This window comes from Octopus bimaculoides, chromosome 14 (assembly GCF_046866305.1).
Source record: "Octopus bimaculoides isolate indiv1 chromosome 14, ASM4686630v1, whole genome shotgun sequence".
In the NCBI taxonomy this organism is placed as follows: Eukaryota; Metazoa; Mollusca; class Cephalopoda; order Octopoda; family Octopodidae; genus Octopus; species Octopus bimaculoides.
In genome coordinates, this window is record NC_142941.1 from 15608541 (window position 1) to 15628774 (window position 20234).

General features: G+C 31.8%; 1 protein-coding gene across 10 annotated transcripts in view; it reads left to right on the forward strand.

The window, feature by feature from the left end:
- Window positions 1-20234, forward strand: part of LOC106876365 (receptor expression-enhancing protein 1) — a 189093-nt gene that overhangs the window by 60005 nt on the left and 108854 nt on the right. For all 10 annotated transcript variants that reach the window (XR_016244227.1, XR_016244228.1, XR_016244230.1 and 7 more), the window contains one exon: window positions 12097-12173. Coding sequence is in view for 5 of the 10 variants with exons in the window: in XM_089362412.1 (XP_089218538.1) it covers window positions 12097-12173 (77 nt within the window). In the remaining 5 variants the exon portion in view is untranslated. The remainder of the gene's footprint in view (window positions 1-12096; window positions 12174-20234) is intronic.

Sequence of the window (20234 nt, forward strand, 5' to 3'; positions counted from 1 at the left end):
CTGTTTATTGTAATGTTCATATAATTATCTATTGGTGAATAATTCTGGTCAGTGCCACTTTTTCTAATGTGCAAGAGACTATCTCATATCTTTTTGTACACAGTAAGCTTGTTAGTCAAAAAGTGATGTCTTTAAGTAAAGTCTGTTAAACAATTAGGCACATTGCCAAATATTGCTTCTGTTGCTGCTACTACTACTATTGTCAGCTTGTTGCTTTGTTGTATCCTGCACTTAGCTCTAATGTCTGCTTGGCTTCAGTGGGTAGTGCCTGCAACTATGGTTGTTCTAAAACTGTTGCAGCAACTGAATTAATTCTGCAGATCAATGCTAACCTCATTGTTAATATTCAATTCACATGCAAGATTTCCTGCATTTTTGATTAAAAAAAAAAGACAAAAAAAAAAAACCAATCTAAATATTCGCATTTTCTCTTAACATCTTGTGCATATTCATTTTTACATTTGCTCTAACCATGTTGAAATATGTGTCTGAAAGGCTAGGCTACATAATACTAGTGCCAAACAGCTACTAATAACTATTTCTCTCTCTGTCGCAAGTCTGAGAGAATTTGTTTTTTTTGTTTTTTTCCAATTAAATTTTCCATAGTTCTTATTGCTTCAGTTCCTTTTAAATCTTTCAAACAAAAATCATTTTATTTATTTTATTTTTTTTTCATTTTACTTCGACTTCAGTTCATAAGAGAAAACAAATAGTTCTAATATTTTTTCTTTGTTTGGCCAACAAATCTGAAAGTTCATGTGAATGCGTTAAAATTCTAGAAGGCATTATTCATTTGAAATATGTCTAGTACATTAAGATTAAATTTTTTTTTTTTAAAAAGGAAGAAACTTGGAATTGGTGTTAGAGTGTGTGAAAAATGCACCAAAATAAAAAAAAATGGTTATTGAAAATATTATTTACCAAAAATAGTTATTTTGCATCAAGGAATTGAAAGAAAGAAAGAAAACTGAATGGAATAATTTTGTATATTATTTAACATGAAGGTGACTGTTATTTCTTTTGCTAATTATGGTGAATATTAGACCTTTATTTGAAAATAATTACATGTAGAATAAATAAACATAGTTAAGATAATTGCTAGTTATCATCTTCATAGCAAAAATTCAATTGTTGATAACTTTGAAGAAAAGTTCAAATTAAATACTCAACCAGAACCTGTTTCTTTGTGTTTCCCCTGAAGTTATTCTTATTTAAAAATAAAATCTTTGTATATAGAGACAAAGAAGCTGCTTGTTAAAAGAATTGTCTTCTTTTTTCTGTAGTATGGATTTGATATTGTTTCTAACAAAATAAGCTTAGTCTGATCTAGCAAAATTAATTTGAGCAAAAAGGAAAGAAAAAAAACGTTAGTACCTGCAAGCAAGCTTAGATGAAAGGTAAACTGGAATGAAAAACAGAAACTAGCAGACACTTAGCTGAGGAAGAAATCAATAACAAGCTAATGTGAATCCCATCTTTAGCAGCAGGCAACTGTTGTTTGGCATAGATTGGAAAGTGGGTCAGCCTAACAGCCTTGACCTTCTCAGGGAGAAAAGGCTACAGGAAAAAGGGAGAAGGTTGCTTCTATTAAATGGTGTACTCTTCTCCCTCCTGATATATATATTTATTATTTTACAGCTGTATATATATATATATTTTTTTTTAATATTTATTAAACAGTCTATTCAACTTCCCTTTCCCACTTGTGGTATTGAAGTCAGAGAGAAGCTGATTGAGTATGTTCTCTTATTTAATTATTTATTCATTTTGAGTTTTGCTTTTGCTTTTTATGAAGATATTTGTTGATATCAGTTTCTTGTTTATTTCTTGTCGGCGTTGCTATGCTGGTTATTTCAAATTAGTATTTCCTTATTGTTGCTCTGTATTGTTTACATTTGCTTGATATGCAACTGACTGTCAGACAAACATGAACGTGTGTTATGTGTGTTCGCTGTCTTTACTTTCCGTCTTTAAATGCGCTAAAGATTGTTAATTGCAATTAGCCTCTAGCTGGTTTACTTGGCAAGCTAAGTTAGTCTACACCAGTATTGTGTAAGTGTTGTGACACTATTCACTGACTTGTCTTGTCATTGAATAGCAAGTTGTCTTGGAGATTTTTTTTCTTTCTGCTTCCCCCTTCTCATTGCTGCTTGGTTTCCTGTCTTTGAGAGTTGTTTCCACTGTTGTTGGAATTACTTCCTGACCTTTGTCTCCTAACCTATGTTTTAAACTTTTTTTTTTTTTTAATGTTTACTGAAGAATACTTGAACTGTCAGATGATATTTGGATTTCTTGGTTAAACCCATCTTTATGTAGTGTTCTTTGACATTTACCAAATGTTGGTACAGAATAATTATATTTATTCTTCAGTCTAATTTAACTTTTCCATTTTGTGTGTGTGTGTGTGTGTGTTTTCTGGTAGTAACATTAAAAAAATATTTGTGAAAGTGTGTGTGTGTGTGTGTGGGGGGGGAATTAAATGTTGTCATGTTTAGTTTGTCATTTTATTGTTTCAAAAAGGTGTGCTATTGACAGTTGGATTTTTTTTTTTTCTATCAAACTGTATAAATTGAGAAAATGCCAGATCACTGGTTATAAGAAATTAATGACTATGGTTACCATATAGGGACTTCTAAAATATTGTCTTTGACAAGCCACCCCATCCCAATTGTTCAGTCAATTTCTTTTTCACTTTTCATTTAAATAAACCTTTGACTCAGTACATAACTAGTCTCTTGTCAGTGATGGTCTAAAGCAGTGCTACTCAAAGTAGTGGTCCATGGACTGGTGCCGGTCCATGAGCTGGTATGCAGCATGTTTCCAGAAAAGATAGAAATGTTATAAAATGCTTATATAATATTGTATTATTTGTTTACAAAATAAATATAAGGTAAAAAAAAACTATCAACTTTTATTATATTCGTTATATATATTATTTCCAGTATAAATTAACATTACTAAAAAATATTACCAGTCCTTGGCACATTGGGAAAAAAAGAAAAAAAACTGCCAGTACACCACATCAGATAGTTCGAGAAGCACTGGTCTAAATAAAGTTCAATCACTTGAGCTTTGTACCATGAAGAGTTGTTTTAATAAATATTTTTCTTCTTTGAAACACATATATTCATTGTCTTTGTAGCTAAGTAATATCGACTTCATCATTGGTTTAACAACTCTTTAGTATCAGTTGAATGGACCTGTACAAAACCCATGTCTTCAATCTCATTCAGTATCAATCTGCATTATCTTATCAGTGAAACCCTTTCCTAAATATTCTTTGATTTGCCTCCAGTTCAGATATCTGCCACTGTCGATTTAAGGCTCCCTCCTTTCCAAACCATTTCCTCAGCTCATTTGCATTTGATTTTTCTTGGAAATTGGCATTGAATATTCTTGGTTCATACTTTTCCAGCTTCTATAATTCATAAGTGTATATTGTCCTGCTTTTCACTGTTTATATAGCATTATATCTACCTTTTGTTTTATTCCCACTTCATAAAATCTGCTCTTTGTATATATCTTTTCTTAACAGAGAATGTGCTATTGTTTGTTTTTTGTATACAAAGAGCAAGTTGTACATCTTTGTATTATATTAATAATAGTGATAATGCTGTAAAGTTAAGAAATTAGTAATTACTAAACAAAATTGATTAAATTCAATTGAATTTAATCTTAGAAAACAGTTTTAGCAGATATATCTTAAAACGGCTTGACATGCTTAATAATGTCATGAAAAATAATTTACTTAGTTACCTTGTCTGTTTTATGTTTTAATCTGTTTATTAAAAGCAACAGCATATCTAGTAAATAGCTAGTCATATAAAAAGACAGTTAAGTTTGAATTGTTTTAAAAATAATAGAAATTGTGCAAAGTATGGGCAAGCAAAGGACTAGTCTGAGATTGTCTTAGTTAAAACTTAATTCTTTTCATAGAATTTATTAAAGTAATTTGGCATTTTGTCAGAAAGAACTTGAGCAGATCTTTAGTTAATTTTAGTAATTGATGGTTCTAGATCTTTCAGTATTCCTGACACTATAGGACAATGATGAATAAACACACTTGCATACACTTGTTTCCAATATCTGGAGAAGTACTTTGAATTCTTTGTGGAAAGTGTAATCTTTTTTGACTTGGCTGCTCCATAAAGTTGCTAATGTTACTAGCAGAAATTCTCATGTACTTGTGTTTTGTTAGGCACTTTTTTTTGGTATGACTTTCATGAAGCTGTTTTCAGATTTATTTTCTAAATTTATATCCTAACTTTCCTTGTTTTAACTTCAATGCAAAGAAAAACATCAGCCCATAGCTATTTTGTGAAATATGAGAGCTAACAATTGTTGGATGTAAACTTGAAGCAACACATATGGAAGTCTTGTGCAGAGATGGGGTATATGATATCTAGATAGGTAGTACAGTTCATAGACTACAACCACAAATTTGACTCTAGTATTTATTTCTGAACCTCAGTTGGTTTTTATAGTAAACGTATAAATATTATTGTGGAACAGCCAACAGGAAAGTTTTTCAGCTATAACACTGAGACTAAATGGCAGCTAGGTAAGAATAATTTCTTACCTTCACTCCCATTTTGTTTATTTATTCAGCAAATTGAAGACATTCTAGCCAGGTGATTTTATAAAAGATAGTAACCGGAGAATTACCATTGGTGATTTTTGAAGCTAAATCAAAACATAACAAATCAAGGCCTATATAGTAAAAAAAAACAAAAAAACTCACTCACTCACTCACTCACTCACTCACTCACTCACTCACTCACTCACTCACTCACTCACTCACTCACTCACTCACTCACTCACTCACTCACTCACTCACTCACTCACTCACTCACTCACTCACTCACTCACTCACTCACTCACTCACTCACTCACTCACTCACTCACTCACTCACTCACTCACTCACTCACTCACTCACTCACTCACTCACTCACTCACTCACTCACTCACTCACTCACTCACTCACTCACTCACTCACTCACTCGCTCACTCGCTCACATACATACATACATACATACATACATACATACATACATAATCCCTTTTGCCTTTTAAATCCCATTCAGTGAAAGAGAGGAGTTTAATGCATCTCTGTAATAAATTGTTCCAGAATTTTTAATTTCACCAATTCTGAAATCAAATAAAGTTTGAAAATACATCTTTGTTTTTTTTAAAAATCACATTAACAAATGTATTGTTTAGTTGTTGTTCCCCCCCCCCCCAATGTTTCACTGCTGCCAGAAGATAGTGTTCAGGTTTGGATAGTGATAGTGCCTTCAATTTATTGCTTCATCTCTTTTTATATGTTTAGTCATTTCAATAGTTGAACCCTTTAGCTTTTAAACAAGTCATACCTGGTTCAAAATATTCAACCTGTTTTATGTTCAAACTGGCCAGATCCACCCTTTCATACCCTACATTGTCATTCTAAAAGTAACCAATGACATCATCAAAATTTCAGTGCTATGAGATTAATTCAAAACTAAGTGAATAAACAAACGTTACATTTGACAAAGTAATCTGAGTGCTAAAGAGTTAAAAGCAGTGTCTTTTTGATTGTATTGCTGGATTTAATATTTTGATCAACAATGTCATACTATATAAACTGTCAGAAAATGAAAATGACAGTAATGATACTGCTTTTGTAAATAATCACCAGAAGCCTAAATTGGGACACCACAATGTATACAATGATTTATGATTCTGTGGTATATTTTTAATATAAAATTCAGTCATGTAAATAAATAGGTGTCTTGAAAATTGTCCTTCGTTATAACTGTTGTTATTATCTCAGTAGTATAATCACATAACAAGCACAGATTAGTAAATGAAATAGCATTGGGGTTAATTGATTATGTAATTATCTTTTTTTTATTTAGTTATTTTTTTTCTCTAATTATCTGTTGGCAAATCTCACCAAATTCTTAATATGATGAAATTGGTATCCAAAATAAACTTGTATCATAAAACATTTCTATTTGTAGCTTCTCATGCTCGAGTTTTTAACTCCCTTTACATATCAGATTAGATAGAAATACAGTCAGTACTGTTATATGAAGTTGCCTGAAGATACTACATACACAAAGGCAAAGCTGAAATAGCATTTGCATTGTAAGAATCCTATACTCACACAGATCAGTTGTGGCCCATTGAGAAACCAGCTATCTCACTTTGTCTCACTTGTCCTTATAGGAAGCCATTGAAATGTGTATGTCATTTATTTTACTGAGTTGTAATTTCTGCCAAACTTCCTTATTTATTCTCTGCCTAAATACCATTTGGAGAACATTATCCATGCATATATTTGTTCTAGGTTAGAAACTAATTCAGCTTAATACAGTGGTCAGCAAACTAGATATATATATTTTTTCTTTCTCTACTATTCTCCCCTGAGACTATGCACTTATCTCCCTTCTTAGAAATATGGCAATAAGTAGTTGATGATAATATCAAAACTTGTAATTAATTTTGACTGCAAAAGAAAGGATCAAAAAAAAAAAAAAGAAGAGGAAGAAAAGGGAAAAGCTGTTAACTTTGAGTACTGATTGGCATCTTAACTTTCCAAATATCATCTGTTCAAGAAACCTTTGGGAAATTTGGGAATTGTATAAATTTATACCTCTAACCCTTTAACATTCAGATTACTCTGTAAAATATAATGTTTATTTATTCACAGTGTGTTTAATTAATTGTGGCTCATTTCCTAACTTGAAGATTTCAATGATGTGATTGTTTATTTTTAAAATTACATTGTAGGGTAGGTGTGAGAAGCCAAATCTAGCCAGTTTGAACATAAAACAAGTAGAATACTTGAGGTGGATATGGCCAGTTTAAATGCTATAAGGCTAAATATGAAGATGGGAAACAGGAACTGCCTTCATGAATGGATGTGATTATTTGTACAGTGCCATTCAAGCTTTTTCATTGCCAAGAGGACATGTTACTTGTCTTACTACTTGTATGAGTCACAAAAGAAGTCCAAACTTGTTTGTGTACACTAGATGCTAGTACACTTGATGTGGTAAGCCAAGGCATTTTAATTAATTAAAATTACACCTTGTAGTGATGAGACTAGCTGTAAATAAATTATTTTATGAAACAGAAAACCTCCAGTTTTCACTTAAGCTGGTCAAATTATCTGAACAATAATTTATAGTTTGTTACAGTGCTAAAATATAGTACTAAAACTGCATTTATTATCAATTCGGCACTTTGATTGGGTATCACATTGCAGATTCTTAAATAAGCTACCATCTATGGCAAGTTTTCAAACTTTCTATTAGTATTTTACATAAGGCATTTAAACTTGATATAATTCAAGTGTGTACTTAGATGTTTCTTTTGACTGAAAAGGCCATGAGCTACACTCTTCTAATCTAAATTCAATTTATATTTGTAGCAACATATTAAATGCATTTAAATTTTTTTTTTTTTTGTCCAACCTGAATTTGTTTTGAAATGAAAAAAGAAAATACTATTTCAGTGTTCAATCCATGAAAATTTAGTCTTTCATACGAAACTTGTTTGGAAATATAAAGCTACAGCGGTGTGTGAATAGAAGTTAGGCATTGATTGTGCTATCAAACACATACCGAAAGTATTTGTTGCTGAAATATGGTGGTTGAAATAGAGAGGTCTTTTGAGAAAGATAAATCTGAACCTTTTAGTGGTTTGGTTATGTCATTATAAAAATACACATTTACTATTTTGTGCAAACATTTTAGTATAAGATCAAATATCCAGCCATTAAGTGACAACTGGTTTTCGAGAACTTGCTCATATAACCTATCATAGCATAAAGAATTTCTGTGAGAACAGTTTCTACTACAATTTTAATTGTATGATTTAAAGAGAATTGAGAAAACATTCCAAGTTTGTTTTGGAGCATAAAATATTCTATTATAGAATGGAGTACAGAATATTCTATTTGTAAAGTAGGGAATAGAAAACTATCAGGATTTCCTGTTTTGAATATGGAGAGACTGAAAATTTCTTTTGAATCAAGTGAATAGCATACTTGCTGTAAATATTCTTTCTCTTCACATAATCATTGCCTTATTTTCTTTATTTTATTGCCTCTCCTATTCTAGACTTCTTGCTGAGTAACCTTTTTTTGTTCTCTCTTCCCCCTTCCTACTCTTTATTACTGTGGCTGTTACCCAAAGGATCACTTGTTTCTTCACTACTTCATACTTCATTTATCTTGGTTAGTTTATCTCAACCAGCTGGTATGATTCCAGTATGACTAACTACTATTCCTTATCTTATTTCTAATCTTCATTTCCAGTATGAACTTGCCTTTTCCTTTTCCTTGTAATTTTCAACAGTAGAAATTGTAAATCGCAAATTTTCAGTGCTCTGTAAGCCCTTCTATATCACTAAGTTTGTATTAGAGGTATAAATGAGTCAGTTTAAAAAAAACAAAAAAAAACTAAATAAATATCACAAAATAACGAATAAATACTCTTACATTTTCATTTTTATATTGAAGTGTGTATTCTAATTCTGTCGGTTACATTTTTGATATTCTTCACTTTTAAAATCTGTTGTGTTTATGTTAAAGTCATGTTTGAAGACTTTCAGATAATGTACTTTTATTGTTTGAAAAGTCAGGATCTCCATTTATGGATGTAAAACTGATAGTAGTGTAGAAAGGAAAGGTTGTTCGCTAGCCAAATATTTCTCATAAAACAAAAGCATGTTTATGTATCATAACTCATAAATTAGTATTTTATGTACTTTTCCTCTTTGAATAAAGTAATTGTTATGGGTATTGCAATAAAGTGTTGAACAGATTAAACTTATAAAGTTATCCTCCTGTCAAGTTGTTTGACAAGTGGAAAGCTGCAAAACAATTCATGTTGATGTTTTTGTGTTTATAGCCCACTCCACTTTACTATTTCAAATATTACAATTAATGGCACTAATGCTACAGGTAACATATTAGAAAAGGGTATTGAGTTACTATGCCAGATGTCTTTCTCACTAGCTATATGCAATTGTTTTAGTTCCCTATTTTATTCAGTCTTGTACTTTTGGTTTGTCTTACATAATCATAAATTCCTTATTTATTGTAGTTATTTTTTATTTAGTTATTTTTTTTTTTTTTGTTCTCTTGCTGCATCAATTTTATCCATTAAACCCTAGGGATGGAAGCAACAGCAGCCAAACGTATCTGAGATGCAGGGGGGAACTGTCCTACACACCATCATTCAATATCTGTGCATTAGTGACTTGTTGGCTTGTGTGAAACAGCTACTGTTAGAGGTAGATTAAATCTGGCTGATTGTTTAGTCAAGGCATGGACAACCTTTTTCCATGTGTGGGCCAGATTGTTTTCTCACCAAAGTCGCAGGCCAGAGCCTTAATTATAGACTTATAAAATATGTACACAAGTGCTTATACAAGTATTTGCTTTATAATATAAAAAGGATATTAAAATAAGGGTAAGAACAAAACAATTTATTAATATAAAACAAATGTAACTGAATCAGTAAAATTATTTATTCATTCTCATAGGGAGAAAATAGCCATGAAACATTATTCTAATGGGATATTTGGGGTTGATGTTTCTTCACCAACATCTCAATGTTCGAAGACATGCTAGAGGTGGCTACTCTCAAGTTAATTTTCAAGATGATTATCAGTTATTCTTGATCTTGCTTTGGATTTGGTAGATTTCATTTTTGAGAATAGCTACTCACATATGTGCTCCCAAAGAGTAACATTTTCTTTCTAGCAAAATCCACAATCAAGGGGAAATTTTCTGTAGGTAGGTTTTTTATAAAACTCTATTAGTGAATGATCTCTCATTTCCTGTTTTAGATCTTCATTCCCTTGGAGTTCAATTAATTCCATCTGTAATTCCTTGGGAGCCTGGTTAATATTGATATCAAAAGGTGAAGAAAATATACATAGATTTGTTTCTTGTGATCTGAAATCTTGAAATCTATTATTGAATTTTTCATTGATCAATTTTACCTCATCTGCATAAAAAGTACAATTGATTTTGCCATAAATTGCCAATGTTGGGAAATGGAATGTATTACAATTTCTGAGCTGTCATTCCTGCAGTTGCATTTTGTTTTGAAATGTTTTGATATGACTGTACGACTTGATGAATGAATTGGCCTTCTCCTTGCAATTTCAAATTAAGGTCATTAAGATATGAAACAAGTCAGCAAGAAAAGCAAGACCACATATTCAGCCATCATCACTTCACTCCTCGGATCATAAAATCATTTCAACATTTTTCCTTTGCTCAACCATTGCACCTCACAATAGTAAACCAAATCTCCATATTCTGCCTCAATATCCTAAAGAAATTCTTTAAACTGGTGGTGGTTCAAAGCTCGGGATTTTATAAAATTTATGCTCGAAACAACCTTGGACATGACATGTTCAAATTTGAGTAACTTGACACACAAATTCTCCTGGTGAATTATGCACTGAAAGAGGATAAATCTTTTGTATCTATTCATAGAAGCCAATTTCGATCTGATTTTAGAAACTAAGCCTGCTTTATTACCAACCATAGCAGGAGCACCATCTGTTGATAAACCATGAAGGTTTTTGAAATGTAGATTAAATCTGGCCATTAACATTTTCAATTCTTGAAAAACATCCTCCCCAGTGGTGGTGTCTTTCATTCCCCGAAGACCAAGCATTTTTTTGGTGATATTTAAATCTTCATCAATTCCACATACAAAAACCACAAGTTGGGCTATATTTGACACGTCAGTGCTCTCATCAATAGCTAAGGAAAAATATTTAAAATGCAAAGAAAGCCTTTTCAAGCCTAATTCTACATTAGTTGCAAGTTTGTCAATCCATCTTGTTACAGTTCTACAAGACAAACTAATATTATCAATTTCTTTTTTTTTTTTTACCTGAACAAAAAATTTCAGCTACTGCTTGTAGGTATTCTTTTACAAATTCACTATCGGAATAATTTTTCAAATGTTTTGCAATTTTCTCACAAATGATATAACTAGCACGAATAATATTTTCAGTACCTTCATGTCTCTTCACAAAAATTGTCTGCTACTCTTTCAATTCAACAACAGGAATTTGATTATGCAACGATTTACCTGTATAATGGGATCCAGTTGTATCTTTTCAGGTGATATTCAATTGCTGTCCCCATTAGTTACAAAACCTAAGGGTGAACGAGCTCTATTTTGTACTCTATATTTCTAATGGAATACACCTTAAATGTGTGTGTAGGTGTGTGCGTGTGTAGGTAGGTGTATGTGTGCGCATGTGTGTAGGTGTATGTGTGCGTGCATATGTGCGTGTGTAGGTGTATCTGTGTGGGGTGGGGTATGTGTGTGTCAAAGTTTGAAATAATTATTATTTCAAATTTCTTATTGCGTATATTTTCCTTCTGCTCATTTTATTAGTTGCACGAATTGAAGTTTTATTTCGACTGTGTGTGGTGTGTGTTCTGAGATAAAGACATGTTACTCCATTTTCATTTGTCTGGCAGAAGAATAAGTGCCACTTCTGTGTCACAACTAAATGATTAGTTGTAGGACTTGTTCCAATATTGTACCCAAACTGTTCCACTTAATGTTAACAGAAAAAGTTTCATTTCTTAGCTATTTTTCATCTGTGTTTTGGTTGTGCGTGTCTGAAAGGCTAGTGAAACTTATACCTTCATCTTCTACGCTGTTCACTTTATGTATATGGTGGGGGTGGGTATGTGTAGGTGTGTGTGTGTATGTAGGTATGTGAATGTTTGTGTCTCTTGTCTTGACATCATGTGATACTTGTAAAATGGTTGTCAATCATACAGGCAGTGTCATTCATTTCCAATATACTGTGGAAAACATGCCTGGCTGTGAGGAAATATTACCTTGCTTGGAAAGAGGTGAGGGGTGGAGACACGAAGGACATCCTGCTGTAGAAAATCTACCTCAGTGAACTCCATCTGACACATGCAACCATGGAAAAGTGGACATTAAAATGATGATGATGATTGTCTATGTATGTATGTGCATGTGTGTGATGCACATTTATAAGCAGTATACCATTTGAATATTAAATGCTTTTTTTTTTATTCAATTTTTTTACAGGTAAAATGGATGATGTATTGGATTGTTTTCGCTCTCTTCACCAGTTTCGAGACTTTCTCTGATTGCATTTTATCATGGTAAGTACTGCTGACATTTGCTAAATATTTAACAATTGTAACCTTACATTTTTCTTTGTTTATTTTGTTGGTGTTTTTCTGTTTTACATCTGTAGTGAACAGTGTAAAGTAAATGACCCCCCCCCCACTCCTTAGTAAGCAAAGTATGTGATCCAATTTTGATTTGCAGCATGCTTGCACATTAAAACATGTGCATGAATTATACATGCATGTACATGCATGTATATGATTTCCAATTAGATTTTTTGAAAGGAAATTTTTTATGCTAAAATTATAGTTGCTTACAAATGAATTAATAGGTTACTGGTGCATAGCAGCAGTAATTTTGAAACTAATGCAGTAAATGTATCAGAACTTTCTGAAAAATTAACTGTGATAGACTGTTGGCTTATCCTGTTAGAGGTTTAGCTATTATTTGCTTCATGCTGCTTAGAAAAGTCAGAGCTAAGTGCTTGGCATGTCAAATATTTATTTATTACAAGCATAAATTTATGTCTTGCATGTATATATGTGCATGCATACATTAATGTAAGCATAATTATCCAATTTATGTATTGAAAAGTGTTATGTATGCAGTGTCATGCATGTGTATACTCAAAAAATATAATCTGCGTGAATAAATGTCGAAATAAACAAGAAATCTGATTATTGCAATTGGGTTTCATTTTGTGTGATGGGGGGGGGGGGATATTGAGAGGACGGTCTAATTTCAGAAATGGGATGGATAATTTTTCAGGGTTCTCTAGTCAAAGAGATTTAATGGTTCCATTAACCCTATTTTAGACACTTGAAGAAGAAAGCAGAGGACACTGTAAATGAAATTGAACAAAGACATTACTCAGACTTGGGTATTAAGCAAAACTATATTGAAAATAGCCAAAGGATATGTATGTGTATGTAAGGTGGCAGCATGTGCATATAATAGTGGAGAGAATTTCATTGTACTTACTTGGTAACATTTCTGAAAGTATCCTACTGTGAAATCTAATTTCCCTGAAATATTCTGATAACTTAGTTCCTTTGGCTTCACAAAAGGAGACCCATCATTGTTCAAAATTACAAAGAAGAAAAAAAAAAGTTTAAAATGACCATAATGCCAATTTCTATTGCGTTCAGAAAAATATTTTTGATAAGTAGGTTGAAGATGAGTTACGAGGCCTTCCCCCCCCCCCCTTCATAAATTTCAACATCTTTCCTAAGTTCCTATGCTCATAATCATTCATTGTTCAAGAGAGAATATTATATTTAACTTGTTTTGAACTTTTGCTGGTTTCACTACCAATTTCTTTCTCTCCTTGCCAAACTGCCTACTTTAAAAAGCATTTCTTTTGTTGTCAATGCTGTTTGCACCATTTACCAGCTATGCTTTATACTACACTTGGCTGCACTTAGCAGGGTCTGATTTTTTAGTTAGGTGCTTGACCAATAAAATTTTTTTAATGTTGTAATTTGAATGCTTTTCTGTCTATGAAAAAAAAAAAAAAGAAAATATCTTCTGCCAATTAGATAATTGATACATGAACTTTTCAAGCTTTACCTCAGTTTATTCGCACCAACCACTGTCGAAATTTTACCCATGTCAACTTTAACGGCACACCATTTTCTAACCATTTCAAACAAAGTGGAAAGTGATGTGTTAAATGGTAACTAATGCAATATAATTCCAACCTCTTCCATTTTCAAAAGAATATTTCAAGAATTATCTGACAAGTTTTCAAAGAAAACTCTAAAGAAAGATACTGTAAAACTTATAATTTTAAAAACATGAATAAATACATGCTCTATAAATATTTCAATATTTTTTCCCTTCCTATGTGAAATTACATTCATCTATATATACAGGCATTTATGAATACCAATAACTTGTGACTAAACTAGTATCATCATAGTGAACACCTTTATTGGTTAATATGTTCCAGTCAATAATGTCACTTACTTTTCTGTGAAACCTTTTTATATAAATATTTTTTTAGAATAAAATTCTTTTATTTCAAGCTCAGATTACTGACAATGAGTAAATTTTTTACTCCTATTTTTAAAATCATTTTTAACTTCTCTTCCCTCTTCTTATCATTAATGGCACTTTTTTTAATAAAATATTTTGAACAATATTTATTGGCTTATGGAGCTTAGTTAGTAGTTAAAAGAATAGAATAGGTTATATAAAATGTCACATTAGATTTTGTACTGTCAGTTTTAAAGCTAGCTTTCTGTTTTCTTATCTGAATGCTTTTATTTCATAAAGCAATTATTCTGAAAATATTCTTTGAACATGTGTGTGTGTGTGTGTGTGTGTGTCAAATGAATGAAGAATGCTCAATACATGTAGGCTATATGGCTTATTGAAACTGAATTATTATCATCCAATTTGAGTCTCATAGCATTGCAATTCATGCAAGAACTGGAGATTGCAATGGCATGAAATTCAAGTTGCAAGATAAAAAATTTAGGTTCAATAAAAGGTGTATGTTTGTATAAATATATACATACAAGGGGGTGCTGAAAAGTTCTTCGCTTTGAGTAAAAGAAAACACAGGAGAATCAGTTGATTATGATTTTGTTCAACATGTTCTCCTCTCAGATTCACACACTTATTGCAATGGTCTTTCAGTTTTTCTAAGCCCTGTAAAATAATTCAGAAGTTTGGGCCTCGGACCAGGCCTCTTGCAATATCCTTAAAACCAGGAACTTTTCAGCACCCACTCATACATTTTTATGTGTGTGTGTGTAAACATTCTCAATATCAACTATTTCCATTTTAATCTACACTTTTTCTGGAATTTGATACGTGCAGTCACTATGCCCAAGTTAATAAAGTGTTGACCTTTTAAACTAAAGAGCATTTTGTATCCTGTCATTAACACTGGCCAAGGTGCTAATTTCTTCCAATCTTCATACACTTGGCAGCAGTGCAAAGTAAGAGAAGGAAAGACTGGTTAGGTCAGAAAGAAACAACATTTGCAGCATATATATATGTGAAGTGGAATACTAGTTTCAACCTGGGATCAAAGTGAGTTGTAGATTGTGCTTGAGACATGAGCTTATACTACAGTGCTCATACCATGATGCTTATAATGTATTAACATATAGCTATGCATCATTTTATATATATATATATATATCCCTTCGAAATTGCTCTTAACTGTGGTTTGGACTTTTTGACTGTTCCTTCTAGTATGTAAAGCGACCTGTTTGGTAGAAAATATTTCTATAATTTTTCCTACCCTATATTAATTTTTATATATATATATATATGCATGTATGAGTCCTTATATATTTATAGAGTTAAGAAATGGGAAGGGAAATCCTGTTTAACTCACATTTAATCTAGCTCTCTGTCTTGTATTTGATATGGTACTTCTCTTTTGTAATAAATAAAATTTGTACCAGTAATATACTGAGTAAAGTTAAATAACTATATCCCTTGATCGTCTGAAAAGTGCTTTATGTATACTTGTAAGACTTGTGGAAAATCTTCAGATGTTTTGAGAACTATAGAATTGCTAGAAGTTCATAGAGAACAATGAAATTCATTATTTCCTTTTGAAATGTTTTTTTTTTTTGAAGCATTTGATTCTTGTGATGATGTAGTCTTAGGAGATAAAATCTTTGGAAACTATATTCTTTGTCATAGACTTGTTACCCCTTCTACTTTGGGAGTTGTAATCTATTATTTTCATCGTTACATCAGAAATGGAAGTGCACTGAGAAAAGCTACATACAGTGTTTATGTGAAAATACAAGTTCACTTCTCTTCACCTACCCATTGTGACTATACTATTAAATTTATTGAAAATATGTTGGAAGAGAACATATAGGGAACATATCAAACAATCTAAACTATGGACCTAAATTAAAGACATTATTTTTATTATTATTACTCTGCTACATACAACCATGTTAGTAATGCTTTAAATTCAATTATGAGACAACTGAATTTAATCCTACATAGACATTGTCATGGCATACCAACAAATGGGTTTTACGCAGTTTGTATGTAGTCATAGATTGGTGATTCAGGCGCATGATGTTGATAAGCCACAAAAATGACAAAATATCAGTAGCCACCACTCCTGAATGTGATTAAGGGCAAGTTATCTCACCTGTCTATGACTTTCAGGTGTTTCAACACCCACTTTCAGCTCACTTAAGTTACAGCATACTGGCAAACAAGTAAATCACACATATTGAGCATGGGTAGTCAATAATGTTTACAACACTAGCTCTGCCCCTAATTGATAATTAAACGCATGCGCACACGCACACACACACACACACACACACACACACACACACACACACACGAAAGTCATGATTTGATTGAGAAGTTAACTTCCCACCCACATGGTTTCAGGTTCAGTCCCACTGAACCTGAACTTGGACTTGTGTTTTAGTCTTGGGTTTTATGAGTGAATTTGGTAGATGGAAGCTGAAATAAGTCTGAATGATGTGTGCACAAGCACTCAGAGTTGTATAACTCTGAGTACATTAAAATGAACTTCATTTGAATGACTCTAAGGAAGCTATAAGATGTTGCACAAGCACTTAACTTTGAGTGGTATGCTTCTTATAGCAGAAACAGCTGTAATTTAATGAAGATGATTTTGTAACTCATGTTCTTTTGTCATTCAGTAATTAATATTATGCTCTGTACTCTCCAGACCATTTTACTCTAGATCATATGTATACTGAATTCTAACAAGCAGTTATTAATATCACAATGTCTAAGTAAAATCACAAAATGTATGTGTTTGTGTGTATGTGATATGACCTTTTTACAACGGTTTTTTTTCTTCTTTTTTTTCTTTTGACATTTTGGCATATTCCATTATATCTAATTCAGACTGAGTCAATCTGTTCATTGATAACCTATTGGTAATTCACCTTTCACTTTGTATGAATGACTTAAGACATTCTTATTTTTCTTCATCACCTGCAAATAGCCTTTACTATTTCAGTTCAATATAATTACATTGATAACTTATTTGTTCAGTAGATCACTTATATTAAACCATATTAACTTTTTCCTGACTTTATTATTAATGTTTTTACTCACAACAATTTTTTTTTGTAACATCAACCACTGCAGGTGGAGTTTTAATGCATTTAGCACAGTAAAACAGTGAAAAATGAAGCAGATAAAAGGTAGAAAATAAAAAGAATGAAGCAAAAATACAACAGTTTCAGTTAATCAGATAATTGTTAATGCATTTAGAATATTCGAAATATAAAAATGATATGGTTAATGGTTGTATACTCGCATGGTTAGTGGACTAAAGATTTACTTGTCTGATATTGAGTGAAGTGTGATACTAGCACAGTCAAATGCTATATTGTCAAGTTTATTGTTACAGAAAACCTTTTAGTATAAGTTATATAACTTCCATTGTATGAGGAATAGTCTGGATATGTAGAAGGAAAACACATTTGTGAGTCTGGGCTAAAGGAGTAAGCAGCTAGCTTGTTTAGAAAAGCAGTCTGTTGTAGTTACAATTGAAGAGGTAGAAGAGACAATATGTCTTTGTCAATTGGCCAAATTGCCTTTTATTTATGTGTGTTAGAATGTTTGTTTTTGAGTATGTAATAGCACCATCCTGTATAAATATGGATTTCATATGAACTTTCTTGAGAATCGGGTACTTTGTGGGGCTAAAGATATTTTTTGTCTTTGAGAGGAAGCTTAGTCTTTGGGGTGCAGTTTTGGCAATGTTATTGTATAAAAGACCAAACATTTTAAAGGTTTTGCATGTAGTTTATGTATATGGAGGGTAGCAATTTTAATTTTGATACTGTTGATGGAGACTAGGTTGTCATCTTACTACTGTGTGTTTGTCTATTATACTTAACCCTTTAGCATCCAGATTATTGTCAAATGTAATCCTTATTTAGTCACATCGTTTTCAGTTAATCATGCATTATCTCATAGCTTTGAGATTTTGATGATCTGATTGTTTATTTTAAGACTGACATTTTAAGACTGGCCAGTTTTCACATAGTAACAACTGGAATATTTAAGCTGGATATGGCCGGTTTAAACTCTAAAGGATTAAGCACCTAATTACTGGTTCTATGTATTAAACGTATTCAAAATCACTATCTTGACAGAGATGACTTTTTTTTTTAACAGTTTCCATGTAAAGCTCCTATATGATTAGTACAGTACCATATCTTCTATCATTGAATTCAATGTCAAAAATAGAAATTGAAATGTTGGAAACAATCAAAAAATGAGAAAAACCATTGAGACTAAATGCATCTGAGCTAGTCAAAATGCTTTCATTGCTTTTTACTACTCAAATCTTAATCACTAGTGAATTGAAGCAGTTTATTTTGTTTCATTTTGTATGAAATTGCAGTTAGCTTTATTTTACTGCTTTATATATTTTATTATCTTTTTCCATTACCAAAAACAAAAAAAAGAGAAAAAAATGCTCTTCCAAGCTAAAAATTCACTCTTGGAAATTAGGTTTGGCTTGTTTCAGGTCAGGTTGTAGATTTAAAATATTTCAGTTGGCAGTTTCATTCCAGCAGTTATAGAACAAATTAACTTTCTAGAAGGTTCCGTTTTAGTGTTGTTCTTAGAAATGCTCTTAGAAAACTTGGTGACTAATTTCTTTTGAATATAGTACTGATGTTGAAACCAAATATTCAGCATTCATTGTGGGCAAATCATTGCTATTATAAAAGAAATCATTATTTTTAGTGGACAAGTAGTATAAAAGAAAGAAAGGGTATGGGGAAGGGATTTCTCTTCATTATACAGCATGCATTAGTGATATTTCAAAGAGTCACAAAGCAGTTATCTGTTGTTGGTTTAACTTTTTCATGTATTTTAGGAAAACTTTCCATGTAGGATGAATTTTATTAATTCATTCAGGCTACATGGGCACACAAGCATGCACATACACACACACACAGAGTATTTAATTAGATCACTAGGGTGAAATGCTTCCGTAGATGTTTTTTTGCTTTAAAGCAACTGCCAGGAACAGTAGTCAAATCTTCAAATCAAATTCTACCATGTTAGAAAAAATAGCATGAGATAAAGTAGTTATAGATGGGGAAGTGGTTCCAGTTGGAATGTTTTTGATACAGGCTTACTAAATAAAGGCTGACTCAAGGCAAAACAGCTACTAATTCAAGAATTAGTCTTATTCATTTTGTTATCAAGCTCAAATGCAAAATTTTAAATGAGATGCATAATGAACAGTTAAAATTTAAAGAGTTTTATCAAATAATTCCTCATTTGATTACCACTTTAACCCTTTAGCATTCAGATTACCCTGTCAAATATAATGCTTATTTATTCACATTGTTTTGAATTAGTTACGCATTATCTCATAGCTTCAAGATTTTGATGATGTGATTGTTTAGTGTAGAATAACATTGTGAGGTCGGTGGGAGAAGCCAAATCATGCCAGTTTGAACGTAAAACAGAATTTTGGGGTCAGATATGGTCAGTTTAAATACTTGAGGGTTAAATTATTTCCGTTTGTTATTTATTTACTATGTCATTTAAGCCAGTCATATCCAGCCAAAATATTATACCTGTTAAATGTTCAATCCAGCCACTTTTAGATCAACCCTATAATATCAATCTAAAAATAAACAACCACATTGTCAAAATCACACTGCTATGAGATAATGTATGCCTAATACAAAAGAATTGATTAAATAAGCATTATATTTGACAATAATCTGAATGCTAAAAGGTTAAACATGGATTAAACACTTAGTTTTATCTTGACATATCATGAAAAAATTAGATATATATGTATATTCACTTCACTCAGGCAAATGAGTGTTAGCATGAAGCATCAGGTTAGCTTTAGTTAGACAACTTAAATGTTTATTAAACATGCCATTAAACACTTCACACTAGAAATATCATATTGGTTTCAGTTAGACATGTCAGACTGAAAAATCCATTATCTTTTTTAACAATGTGAGTCAGCTTAATAGTTTTGTTCTAGATTCAGCTATGTGATTCAGATTAGTAGTCTTGTAGATTCTGTTATGCTAATTAACTCCATAGTTTTGTGCCAGTTTTGATTGTGCTTC